The 14,304-nt window shown below is 37.4% G+C and overlaps 1 protein-coding gene across 1 annotated transcript in view; it reads left to right on the top strand.

Moving 5' to 3' along the window:
- The window catches only part of LOC103254602 (DNA primase large subunit-like), a gene marked incomplete at its 3' end in the record, with an annotated part of 71,718 nt that overhangs the window by 35,526 nt on the left and 21,888 nt on the right, over positions 1-14,304 (top strand). Inside the window, exon 3 of the mRNA XM_021709588.1 lies at positions 1,461-1,528. Coding sequence (XP_021565263.1) covers positions 1,461-1,528 — 68 coding nt within the window. The remainder of the gene's footprint in view (positions 1-1,460; positions 1,529-14,304) is intronic.

Below are 14,304 nucleotides of genomic sequence, written 5' to 3'. Positions count from 1 at the left end.
ACTCTGTCGCCCAGACTGGAGTGTAGTGGCCACTCCCGGCCACTGCAGCCTCGACCTGCTGGGCTCCAGCAATCCTTCCGCCTCAGCCTTCCGAGCAGCTGGAACTACAGGCACGCTCTACCACGCACTGCTGATTTTTGGATTTATTGTAGAGATGAGGTCTTGCTGCCCAGGCGGGTCTCAAACCCGCGGGCTCAGGCAATCCACTCACCTCAGCCTCCCAAAGGTGCGGGATTACAGGCTGAGCCACCGAGCCCGGCAGCATTTTCAAAAAGCACACGCATCTCTTCACGTTAAAGTAAAAAAGCCCGGCCAAACATTTTTTTCACAAGTGTGTTTATTAGATATTTTTTAAATGATGGGTTTATTTGCATAATATACAAAATTAAGTTTGATGAATTACATGTCTATTTTCCATTTTCAGGAAATTTAAATTAACGTATTAAAAAAATCCAAAAGAGATGATGCCCTGTATAAAACCAAAGGGTATCTTTCAGTTTGTTGCTTGTCTTAAGGGTCTCTTTTGTGAATTGTCAAATGGTTGACAGTAGAATGCAAGAATTATTTTTATACTAATTGAATCCAGAAGAGATTTATCTTTTTTGTTTTATTATTTTATTAAGTTTACCTCAAGCTATATAATTACATTGAATGAATGTCTTTAATTTCTTTGTGTCAAATTCTTAAAAGGGCAGAAAGGAAAACAGAGATACATAGAGATATATAATTAATATTATTACAATAAAATGTATCAGAAGTTCACATTTTCATGATATGATGTCAACTTGATGTACAGTATATAACTAAGACTTTTGCTCTCACTTTTTATTTTCTGGCTCAATTTGAGGTCATATTTCAATATTAAATACTTTGAATTGCTTTTGTATACTTAAAAGATGTTCTTGGTTCCTTATAGTAGTGTGATTGACAAAATGAAGGTTACTTTGTGTGTGTGTGTGTGTGTGTGTGTGTGTGTGTGTGCACGCGCACGCATGCATACGCACACTTTTGCACGTAATGTTTCACAATGGCTTAGCGCTAAATGAAAATTCCTCTTCCCAGTTTCTTCATCATCTTAGGAATCAGTGCTGTAAGGTTGGTGGCTATACATTTTAACATGTAGAAGTTTTTCCATTTTTATTTACAAAGACGTTACTTTGGCAAGCAGAGGCTTTTTCATGAACTCAGGCGAACACTCCCTCTTGCTCTTTGTCTTGCTTACCCTTTTCCTTCTAAACTCAGTGATAATCCCCCATATCCTTAGAGCCATGTAGTTAGCTTTAATCACACAGTATAGCAGTTTTTTATATAATCTTGATTTTAAAAAGAGAAACATTTCCTTATATTTTAAGCACTGCTTCCTTGTCTGCTTCCCCCACCCCTACATTGCATTTAGTATTCAAATGTGCTCAGTGTTCAGCCTTTGCTGTTTTTTTACTAACTATCTTCTGTGCTTTCAGTTAACAGCCAGGTCCTTGCCTGCTGTGCAGTCTGATGAAAGACTTCAGCCTCTGCTCAACCACCTCAGGTAATAGCAAGGCACAGCCTTGTCGTGCTTATACATCCAAGTGCATTAAAGTGGGCAAAGTATATTAAAAATGCTTAACATCCTTTCATTTATTAAAAACATAAAATTTTTTCATGCTTTAATTCTGTTATTCAGGTTCTATTATTGAAGTTCTTAATAAAGTGTATGTGTTACCTTTGACTTTAGGGCACTGTAGATGGCTTTTCATTTAACAGTGTGCAGAACTACTTGATAAGTTTGAGTTAAATGAGTAGAGATGACTGACTTCACAGAAAGATCTCAAGTGAACAAGCTTTTATTTAAATACGAGGCTAAGACATACTTTTGTTGTGGATAGATGAAATGGGTGGAGTTGTTCTAAATACAAAAATAATATAGTCTCATTATTTAAACAATTAACATATACAGGAGAGAGAAAACTCATTGTTACTACTCAGAAGAAATATTTTATTCTCTATGCTGTTGTAAAACCCAGTGTTGAAATTATGCTTTACATGATTTAATAGTTTTTCCATTATTAATAAAATTATAAGATTTTTTTCTATTGTTAAGATCATCCTAAAGACATTGCTGTTGGTGGCACATACTATTTTCTTATATGGATGTACTAAGGTATATTTATCTCCCTTTGGGAGGCATTTAGACCATTTCCAATTCTTCTTCCTTCTATAAATAATGCTATATATAAGCCTTTATCTGTATTTTAGAACATTTTCTTAGGATAGCTTTTTCAGAATTGGAATTACTTTGTCAAAGGGTGTAAGCCATTTTAAAGATTTAAGCATATATATATTTCTTTTTCAAAACTCTATTCTACTTATACTCTCATATTGCATAAGACTGCTATGTAACTGCAGCCTGAACAAGACCGGTCAGCCAAAACAGTAACTCTCAAGTTAGTCATAGAGATACTATTGTGATCATATGCATTTCACTGACTATTATTAAGAATGACTTTTAGGCATTTTATTATTATTTTAGGATGGGATTAACTATCATTTATTGATAGCACCTTCTGATTTTATTTGGTCTTATGCACTTTAGACATAAAGAATAGTAAATCTTCGTATTTGTTGCAAATTTTTTTCCTGAAATTTTTAATGATAGATTATTCAATATGCCTACATTTTCAAGGTTCATGTAGTCAGGCACCAATAGTGTTTTCCTTTATGGTTTAAAAAAAATTTTTTTTTTTTTTTTGAGCCATGGTCTTACTTTTTTGCACAGCAGAAATATAGTTGTACAGTCACAGCTCACTGCATTCTCCAACTCCTGGGCTCAAGTGATCTCTTGCATCAGCCTCCCGTGCAGCTGGGACTATAGGTGTGCACCACCACATCCAGCTAACTTTTTGATTTTTTAATAGAGCTAAGTTCTCACCATGTTGCCCAGGCTAGTCTCAAACTCCTGGGCTCAAGCGATCCTCCTGCCTCTGCCTCTCAAAATACTGGGATTACAGATGTGAGCCACCATGCCTGGTGTTAAAATGATTTTTAAACTTAAAATATCACTTCTCATTCAGAAGTTTGGATAGATTTTACTTTCTGGTATCTTTTGATTTTCCTTATTTTTCCTTTTCTTCCTCTTCCTTTTCTTTTTTTTTCTCCTCTTCTTTAACTTTTCCTTCCCAGACTTGTTAACCTCTATGTAATTGTTTTGTTGGGATGTGCAGGAGAAAGCAAGACATATATTTCAGCTGGGACTGAATAGCATACATATTGTATGTAGTTGTTAGCTAGAGCTCTATGTGAGTTAAAAAACCCAGATATCAAATTTGGTCTCTAGCTCAACCCCTCCCAGATTCAAATCTGTTGGTGATTTTCTCTCTTGAGTATCTTTCTTGCTATCATAGCCTCTTGTCTCCCTTCCTAATAGATTTCACAATCAGTGCTGTATGTGATTATATGATTCCTCAGCTTAAACCCATCTCTGCCTCCCCAGTTTCATTCTAGATGAAGCCTGAACTTCTTAACCTGGCATATGAAGTCCTTCTTGAAGAGGCCTTGCCTGTCTGTCCCTTTGGACTCCTTTTTCAGCACTGGGACCTAACTTTCCCACATGCCATGATGTTTCCTTAATACAGCATGCTTTTGCTCACTCACCTATGCCTTTGCAAAATTTTTCTTTCTGCTACTTCTACTTATATGTGTATGTTTATATATAAGTTTAAATATGTATTAAATGAATTTAATGTAATATATATTTTAAATATACATATTTAAAATCTTCTTAATGGTGTATATTTACAAATATATAAAATATGTGTTCATGGTCTCCCCATTCCCTACTTTTATGACTTGACTAACTTGTTTATCCTTTAAGACTCAGCATAATTGTTACCTCTGCTGATGAGTTTTTCCTGACCATTTAGTTCCCTCCTTACCTGTCTGAATTTGGATGCCTTTATTGGCATTTCACACTATTCCATGCCTACTTTTGTATTACAGAATTTGTTATGTTGCTTGTTTACTGTCTGATTTCTCCATCATAGTATGAACTGCTTGAGAGCTTATAAAGTGACTTTCATATTTGTATTTCTAGTAGCTGGGACAATTTCTGGCACATGATAGTATTCATTATGTGTTTTGTTGAATGAGTGAATACAAATTATATTAGTGATAGTTTGTTGGTTTTGTCTGCATAGTTTTTATAATTTATAAATCATATCATCACAGATTTTTTTTTCTATAAAACCACTGGTCCCTAAAGGGTGGAATCTCACCTCTAGTTAATCTCACAGTTGATTCTGTAAGATAATGATGAATTCTCCTTCCTCTATCTCAGTATGGTAATTGCCAACTAGAATTTAGATTAACTACTGACACATTTCTTCAAGTCCTTGAAACTTGCACGAACTGTATATTCGTTTAGGGCTTTTATTCTCTGTGGAGTTCACTCATGACTGGTTGCTAGGCAACGGGGACTAGATGTTACATGTAATATGCACCAACTGATGTTGCTTTTTTATTATTATTAAACCAGTTTCTTGTTTTATTACCATGTCAGAGACATCTGTATGTCGGGTGGCAGCTGATGTGCATAGTTTGATACTTCTTATTCTACAAAGTAACCTTGTGATATGCCTTTCAAGCATATTGCATTGTCTCTTTTGGCTATCTAAATATAATATTTTTCTTTTATCTTCCTTTTGCTTAGGTCAAAATAGGAAAGAGTATTATTTGGTGTGAGGGATTCTAATGATAATCTTGTTAGGAAAACAACTATTGATTTGCATGAACTGTGTAATTTAAATGTTAGCTAGAGGGGAATGGACATTGGGAGGTTGAGACTGAGATTATTATTTGGTCTAATTTTGTTTAGTGCCTCTAATGATCAAAGAGGAATGATGAGTAGCATCTTAATTAAATTTGTCAATGAAACTAATTTGGGAGATGATGCAAATACCTGTATACATTGAAGTAGCAATACAGAGGAATTCTCAAACCATTTTATAGAATTTAGACTCTCAAAGAGAGTTAGTGTAACATTTTGCCAACCTAGTAATGTAGAATATTGCTTAGCAATATATGTTATTTTGAGAATTCAGAAGTGATGTGTCTAGATCTTCTTAGTTAAGCCCGATTCTCTAGTTAAAAGTTAAATTAAGCACGGAAAAGCTTTTTGCTTCAATATCTTATGGCAATACAGGCTTATTTTTATTCATTAATAGCATCTATCCACTCATTAGTTACTGAGTTCCCATTATGTGCTTGGAATGAAAAAAAAAAAGAATAATCTCTGTTCTCAAGGAGTTAGCAGGCTTGGTTTTATTTGAGATATAGACACTTAAACAAGTTACAAAATGTGTAAACTTTTCAATCAGAATTAAATACAAAGCACATAATTGTATTAATTGAACTGACTGTCTCCCTCATGAAATTATTTCCTGTAGAAATGGAGCCATAACTGACTTGCTTGGGTTTCTGTACATTCTAGCACAGTAGTGGCTCATGGTAGGTGCTCAGATGGGAATGAACTTTAATTTCACTTGGGCAATGATGTCATTAACTATGAAGGAGAATAAAGGAAAGACGACAAGGGAATTAGGGAATGAGTATGGTTGCTTAGATGGCAAATGTGGTAGTTTCAGACATGTTAACTTGAGATAGATGCCTGTGGGACATATGTGGGGAAGGTTTAGTAAGTAGCTGAATACAGACCTACAGTTGATGGTGTGGCTTATGCCAGGGGACATTTGCTAATCACCACTATATGGATGGTGGCTAAAATCGGGAATAGTTGAGACCAGAAGGGGAAGTGGTTCTAAATGGAACCCATAGAATATCAGAGTTCAAGTGACTTGTGATGGGCAGGGGGAAGGAGGGAGATGAGTTACAAGAGAAACCAGTAAAAATACCAGAGAGGAGCCTTGAACGAAAAAGGAACATAAAAAAGGATAGTGGTATTGATATGGATTTTTAAGGTCAGCTTGGGCTTCGAGAGTGCCAGCTCAATGGATTGGCCAGCCGAGCCCCAGAGAGGGTCAGCTCGATGGGCTGACAAGCCTAGCTCCAGAAGTGTTGGCACTAATGGGCTGGCAAGCCAAGCCCTGAGAGTATTGCTGCTTCGGTGGGCTGGCAAGCCTAGCTTCCAGAGTATTGGCTCTAATGGGCTGGCAAGTCAAGCCTCGAGAGTGTTGCAGACCCCAGAAGTATCTCAGCTTCAGAGTCTCTTCTTCTTCCAGTAGCTCTCCTGGTTTAGCTGGCTCTGTCAGCTGGCACGCCAGCCTCCAGGGTACATGGCTCTTTGGCTCCAGTGATGTTCTGCAGCTCTTCAGGTTGGATTTCTTGTCTTGTCAAGGAGGAACGAGGGACTCGGGCAGTTGGAAAGTGAGAAAGCAGGATTTATCGAAAGGATAGAAAAGCTACCACAGTGGGAGGGGACCCAAGGGGGTTACCGATTTGGAACTGAAACCTGGTGCTCATATAACCCTAAGACGAGTCGATGGGCTAGCACTAGCTGTGAGCTGATTGGTTGGCACTAGCTGCTCTGATTGGTCAGTACTGAGGACCAATTGGCAGGAGATAGGGGCCTAATGGTGAGTGATTGGTTGGTACTTGGCAGTGAGCTGTTTGGTTGTTTTTCAGTCCCAGCAGTGAGTACTTAAGCTCTAGCTTCAGATGCTGGAAGGGAGCTTACCAACTTGAGTTGAATTCAGTTCAGAGGCCTACTGGAAGTTTGCTACGTTGTTACTGGGGGACCCTCGCTGTCTGTCTGCCTAGCTTTTCTCTAGCCATCTCCTCTTTCAGTAGCAAAGATGCTAAGGGAAACATTTCAAAAAGGCAGGTAAAAGGTAAACCTTTGCTGAGTACCTCAGGTCACAGCCACACAATGCCAGTTGGATGAGGCATCTGGACACCTCTGGGGCTTAGCCGCAGCTTTACAGTGGTATGGTTGTGAGCTAAGTCCCGTAAGGAGTAGAGGAATAAATGGGAAATGAGGCTGTGGAGATGCCGGGAGCAGGCTGCTCTTGGTAGAGCTTAAATCTTAGGGCAGGGAAGGGAAAAGCACTGCAACGTTCATGAGCTTCGTGGTTGAAGACGATGTTTTATTTTTTCCTTAAGATTGGAAGAATGTACAGACTAAGGGAGAACTATGGCAGTAGGAGGGGTTAACTGAAGGGACAAGGACTTAGGAGGGGAGAGGAGTGGATTAGACCAAGACATCACCCTTGTTGGAGTTTGCAAAATACTTTTCAACCTCTCCTTTTGGTTCATACCCAGTGAGGATGGTAGGTAGTCATTTTTTATTCTTCTTATTTTTAAATTTTTTATTTAAAGAACATCTTTATAGATTTAGGGATACAAGTGCGGTTTTGTTACATGGGTATATTGCATAGTAGTGAAGTCTGGGCTAAATTTTAGTGTAATCATCACCCAAACTTCATACATTGTGTCTGTTAGATAATTTCTCATTGCTCATTTCCCCCATCCTTCCACCTATCCGAGTTTTCAATGCCTAATATTTCTCTCTGTATGTCCATGTGTACCCATTGTTTAGCACCCACTTGGAGTGAGAGCATGTGCTATTTGAATTTGTTTCTGAGCTATTTCATTTAAGATCATGGCCTCCATTTCCATCCATGTTGCAGTACAAGACATTATTTTATTTTTTATGGTGGAATAGTTTTCCATTGTGTGTGTGTGTGTGTGTGTGTGTGTAGCATTTTCTTTATCTCGTCATTTACTGATGGGCAATATATTGGTTCCATATCTTTGCTTTTGTGAATAGTGCTACAATAAAAATCTGAGTGCAGGTATCTTTTTGATATAATGATTTGCTTTTCTTTGAGTAGATACCTGGTAGTAGGATTGCTGGATCAAATGGTAGTTCTATTTTTAGTTCTTTGAGAAATTTCTATATTGTTTTCCATAGAGGCTGAACTAATTTACATTCCTACCAACAGGGTATAAGCATTTCTTTTTCTCCACATTATTGCCAACATCTGGTTTTTTTTTTTTTTTTTTTTTTTTTTTTTTTTTTTTTTACTTTTTAATAACAGCCTTTCTGGCTGGTGTAGTATGGTATCTTATTGTGGTTTTAATTTGCATTTCTCTGATGGTTACTGATGGTGAACATTTTTTCATGTGCCCGTTGTCCAATTGGATATCATTATCCCTATTTTAAAGACTGGTGATGGAGTCTCAGGAAGTTCTTGTTAAGAAAACCTAATTTTTCTAATGAAAAATACTGCCCTTCCCTCCCCTCAAAATAGATGAATGAATTATTTCATAAGATTTTACCATATTTTTCAAAATGGATACCAGGAACTCTTCAACTGGAAGGCATTAACTTGCTTTGAGTTAGAAAAGAATGTAAAATCCCAGAAGTCCAGAGAGAATTTGTATCAATCATCATACCTGCTTTCCCAAATATTACATTATTAGATATGTCATCTAATAAACCTACATCTCACTGTGAATTTACTATCATCTTCAAAGATATATGTCCCTGCATTTCCCAGGGTGAATTATATGGTGTAGGTTGATTTTTGTAGGTTGGAGATATGTAAAGGTCTTGGGATATGTTCCCATGAATGTAGAAGTTTATTGTAGATAAGTGTCTTTGCTATCCTAATTGATGGTACCCATGGAATAATATTTATAGAATGACATTAGGCTAGCAGAGTGTATGTTAGAGATTGTTATTTTTATTTATTATGTTACTTATAAACAGATGAGTCTAGAGAGGAAAATTTGCAGTCTGTGTTCTACATGCGATAACTTCAGTAGTGTGATTGAGACTTTTTTCCCCTTAAAATAATGCCTCTCCCCACAGCATGTGTCTTCCTTCTTCACCCTTCCACTTCTAGATGAGAAGTGAATAGGGGACAGTATACTACTCTAAGTCACTTTTTGGTGGGGGGTGGGGTAGGGGTTGGAGTATTACTCTGTCGCCCAGGCTGGTGCTTTCCAATTAGCTGGGACTACAGGCATGTGCCACCACACCTGGGTAATTTTTTGATTTATTGTAGAGACGAGGTCTTGCCGTTGTTGCCCAGGCTGGTCTTGAACTCCTGGGGTCAGGTAGTCCTCTTGCCTTCACCTCCCAAAGTACTGGGATTATAGGCACAAGCCACCATGCCTGGCATTATAAGTCACTTTATTTCATGCTTTGTCCTTAATTAAGGATAACTAAAAACTCATTTGTTACATTATTTCTCCTAATTTTATTAGCTTATTTCAGCCCAACAATGAATTAGAAATTAAATAAAGATAAAACAAGCTGGTGAAGATAAGTATTACTTATAGTACATTCTTGGACTACATCACATGGATTAACTTGTAATACATCCAAAATTTGTAAGCAGATACTTATCCTGGTCTTTATTTTAAAATCACTTAAAATGATGAAAGTATTTTCCCTCAGTTGGTATTATTGCAGGCTACTTTTTAAAAATTCCTCTTCGTAATGCAGTGCATTAGGCTAATTTAGTCCACGTTTCTATTTAGTCCTCTAAAGAATATGCTGTCACAGATTATAAGTCAGACCAGGTATGCCTGCAATCCTGGCACTTTGGGAGACTGAGGCAGGATTGCTTGAGCCCAGGAGTTCAGGACCAGCCTAGGCAACATAGCGAGACCTCATCTTACAAAAAATAAAAGGAACAAAAAAATTAGCCAGGCATGGTGGCACATTCCTGTAGTCCCAGCTACTCAGCAGGCTGAGGTAGGAGGATCACTTGAACCCAATAGGTCAAGGCTGTGGTGAGCCATGATCACGCTACTGCACTTGAGCTTGTGCAACAGAGTAAGACTTTGACTCAAAACAAATAATCAAACAAACAGAAAAAGAACACAAATTTTAAATCGGACATGCAACCTTTGTAAGAAAGCTATCCCTAGTATCCATAATGGTTTGGTTCTCAGTGTTTTCTTTTTGAATTAGTTCTCATTTTGAAATCAGAAAATTCAGCCGGGCTCGGTGCCTCAGCCTGTAATTCCGCACTTTGAGAGGCTGAGGTGAGTGGATTGCCTGAGTCCGCGGGTTCGAGACCCACCTGGGCAACTTGGCAAGACCTCATCTCTACAATAAATCAAAAATTAGCCAGGCGTGGTAGCGCGTGCCTGTAGTTTCAGCTACTTGGAAGGCTGAGGCAGAAGGATTGCCAGAGCCCAGCAGGTTGAGGCTGCGGTGGCTGGGAGCAGCCACTGTACTCCAGTCTGGGCGACAGAGTGAGACTTCAACTAAAAAAAAAAAAATCAGAAAATTCATGTGTCTGTTATGGTAAATATGAAAATAAATGCTAGAAAATGGTCTAGGAGATAGGGGCTTCCATCAGTTGAAGGCTAAGTTGAAAGCCTCATTAACGCGCCCACATGCTTCAATAGTTTGTTATCTCCTTCTTGTCACCTCTTTCCAGTCCCTGGCAGTATGTTTATTTCCTTTCTACATGCAGCAGCACAGGTTTTTAGTTCAGTGATTATTGTGAAGGTTTTCTGGGTGCTGTGTAAGATATTAATAAATTAGAATATGTATTCTTCCATTATTTATCACTTTTGAGTTATAATTTTTTGTGTGTCTATATGGAAAACACCCATGCCACCTTAGAGATGTACTTGTCAAGTCAACATTTTGTTAGAATCAGCTCTTTGTGTTAAGGACACTATAATAGATACCCTGATTATGTACAAAGGAGCTAATAGATGTGGTTCCTTGACTCAAAACGTTTATATTTTCAAGGGGAAAGAGGCTGCAAATATATACCCTCTCCTGCCCCTCCCCCACTGGATTTTGCTGCAGTTTAAGTTTATAGTAAAGAGAAGTAGAAAGTCTTACCAGAGGCAGTATCTGCATGTGGATTCTGTTACAAAATTGATGTCTTTTAATGTTTTGGCCAAATATATAATCACGATATATACCATGTGGAAAAAAGAGGAAGCAAATTCTGTCTTTCTAATACAACCACCACTAAGCTTTTGTTGTAATCTCTATGCATATTTTGTGTAATTGTTATTAAAGTGGTCAAACTTTAAAAAAAAAATTTTCCAGTTAATATACCTATGTAATAAAGCAGAGAATTGATTTTGTGACTCTAAGTGTCTGTATGATATTCAATCAAGGATATATATATCTGTTTTTATTTAACCATTCCCATTTTATTGGCTATTTAGGCTTTTTTGATTGAATAAACCTGTAAAGAAAAATTCTAGAATGTAAGCAGTTTCTCTATAATCAAACAAAGTAAACTGGTGAGAAGAAATGCTGTAATGAGTTGATGAAGAAGGAGTTGCAGAATAGATGTTTTCCAGCAGATGGAGATAAGAACAAGAACAGCAGCAGACTAGGTTGTATATAGCTTTGGAAGATACAGGGGAATTCATTAGTCTAAAGGTATCCTGTTGCCCAGGTGAGAAAGCGGCAGAGTTCTTAACAAGTGAACCAGTGACTTAAAAAAGATGGAATTCAGGAGGTTGAATTTTAAACTTCATTATTGTGTGTAGATTAGAACCTTTATAGGCATCTAATTAAATCATCTTTAGAATGTTTAAAAAATTATGCACATGTGTTAATATATCTGTATAATATATACATGTGTCTATAAATTTCCCTGGTATCTTGAAATGATGCTAACATTTTGTATATGAATAAAATAAAAAGTGGTGAGTGTTAGTGTCTATTGCCGCCATAACAAATTACCACAAATTTAGTGGATTAAAACATTGTCCATTTATCATCTCACAGTTCTATAGGTTACAAATCTGACATTATGTCGCCAAGCTGAAATTAGTGTCAGCATGGGTTATGTTCCCTACTGGAGGCTCTTGAGAAGAATCTGCTTCCAAGCCTGTTTATGTTGTTGGCTGGATTTAGTTTCTTGCAATAGTAGGACTGAGATGCTCCTTTCCATGCTGGCTGTCAGCTAGGGCCTGTTCTTTGTTCCCAGAGTATGCCCACAGTTCTTCTTGTGCTTTCTATGAGCTTCTAGAGGCCTCTGTAGTCCTTGTATATGGGTCCCATCTCTGAACTTTTTCATACTTCCAGTCTCTCTGACTTTTGCTGCTGCATTGCTCTGCCTTCAACCTGAGAAAATTTCCTGCTTTTAAGGGCCATGTGATTGGATCAGAACACAGGGATAGCCAGCATGATCTTGTCAGCTCAGTATCCTTAACCTTAATATATCTACAAAGCTCCCTTTGTCACATAACATAGCACACATAGATTTCAGGGGTTAGAGTATGGGCATATTGGAGGGTCATTGACTGAGCCAATTACAGTGAGGATTTTCTTTTGGAGACGGGATGAAAACATATATATTCATCACTTTTTATCAGTTTTACAAATAATTCACTACTCTTAATTTATATAGAGACCAGAATTTCCTGGAGTTTTGTGGTTGATTCACTTTGCTAGCTTAAGATGTCTTAAAGTTGATAAAAGGGTCACAAAAGAATTTTATAGAAAGATATAAATAATTTACTGATTTTCTTTTTAATGATCTAGAAAGATAGAAAAAACTTTTGTGTCTCACCAATAAATACATACCTTTGTAAGCAGCAGACTTTGTCATGAGGTTGTACACATGGCAGCAACACAGGGAAGCACTTTGCATGAGAGCTCTATGGTCGCCCATGCTCCACACACCTTATAGCATTCTAAGCTGGTTTTATTTATGGCTTATTGAACACATGTGCCTGGTATGGTTCTAGGGATACATATTTATTTTTGCCTTTGCATTACTTAACATTTATCAGAAAAAAGATAACTAGAGAAATGACAATAAATCATGATGGCTCTTGGCATAGAGTAGGTACATGATTCTGTGGGAGTACTTGGCATCATGAAATAGCAAAGCTTTGCATGTCCTGTGCTCTCATATCCTATCCCAACTAGATATTAAGATTTCTCTTAGCCCTCTGGCTCCAAAGTTTCTTAGAAATTTCTGGATTGTGAATGCTGATAGTCTTCCTGGAAAGCAACATTTATAACTTCTTATGCTTTTCTAGTTGTTTTATTATCTTCTGTTGTTAAATTTCCTCTTCTTCACTCATTGGGTTTCTTTAAAACATTGATTGCCCTCTAGTTAAGTAATAAAGAAAATTAGTGATTTTACACTGTGTTAGTCATAAAGCACTAACACAGTACAAAATGATAATGATACTATGGAAAATAACTTTCTTAAAAGGCCTGAAAAAGCACTGGGGCATTACTGCAATGCATTAGCAACTAAAAAGTAACTTGTTAAGTGCTGTGCAAGAGAACTTCTGTGATGATGAAGATGCTCTATACCTGTGCTGTTTAATCCAGAAGCCAATAGCCACATATATGGTTTCCAGCTATTGAGTGTTGGAAACATAGCTAGTGCAACTAAAGAACTGAATTTTATATAATTTTAATTAATTAAAACTAAAATATGAATAATCAATAATAGCAAATGGTTACTGTGTCAGACAGTATAGTGTCATATCATATTTGAAATACATTTAAATAATTATATATATAATAGTGGGGCCTAATCTGAGGTACTCCTGGAAAAGCTATACCTATGGGGTTGTTAGAAGAAATTGTAGCTACCAAAGGTCACAAGCCTCCTAAGACAGAGCTGCTTTCATACCTACTGATGTGGCTTTTGCCTCTTTGCACCTGGGCTGTCCACTTGTGCAGAACTGTGGCAAGAATGCCATGGGAGAGAAGCCCATGAAGCTGCCTAGCTGTCACACTGTGACTCCTGCTCTGGATCCTTCCAAGTATCCTGATACCATAAGTCTTATGAGTCTAAATGTTTAGTTTACCTAAGAACACCCCCGGCCTTCCAGAACCAATTAACCTTTATTCAGTCAGAGTAAAAATCAAAACAAAATTCAATAAATTGAGCTGAGAAAAGACTACGAAGACTCACCAAAAGTTGAGTGTCCTCTCAGTTGTCTCTAATTACTATTTTGAAAGTAGTAATCGAGCCACATTGGTTCTTGACTTACTGCATTTTTATTTTTTTCTCTTTTAATTTTTATTTTGAAATTGTGGGGTACAATTCAGGGTTAAGTACACATATGTTCCTTGTACAGGTACCCTTATTGATGAAGTGTGCCCCCACTTCCCCAGGCAGACATCGACTACTGTCAATCCCAGCTCCCCACCCTCCACCCCCTCCCCGCAGTTTCCCACCACTTTCAATACCTTTCCTACAGTAATACGGTGGTTGTTCAAGGTCCACTTATGAGTGAGAACATATGGTACTCAGCTCTTTGTTTCTGTGAGAGATCACTGAGTATTATAAACTCTAATTCCATCCAGGTTGTTGCTAAGTTCATGATTTTGTCCTTTTTTATGGCTGC

Source organism: Carlito syrichta, unplaced genomic scaffold (genome assembly GCF_000164805.1).
Source record: "Carlito syrichta isolate Samal-C Ts95f unplaced genomic scaffold, Tarsius_syrichta-2.0.1 Scaffold71961, whole genome shotgun sequence".
Taxonomy (NCBI): Eukaryota; Metazoa; Chordata; class Mammalia; order Primates; family Tarsiidae; genus Carlito; species Carlito syrichta.
The sequence above is the reverse complement of the archived record's forward strand: the minus strand, read 5'-3'. Positions and strand labels throughout refer to the sequence as shown.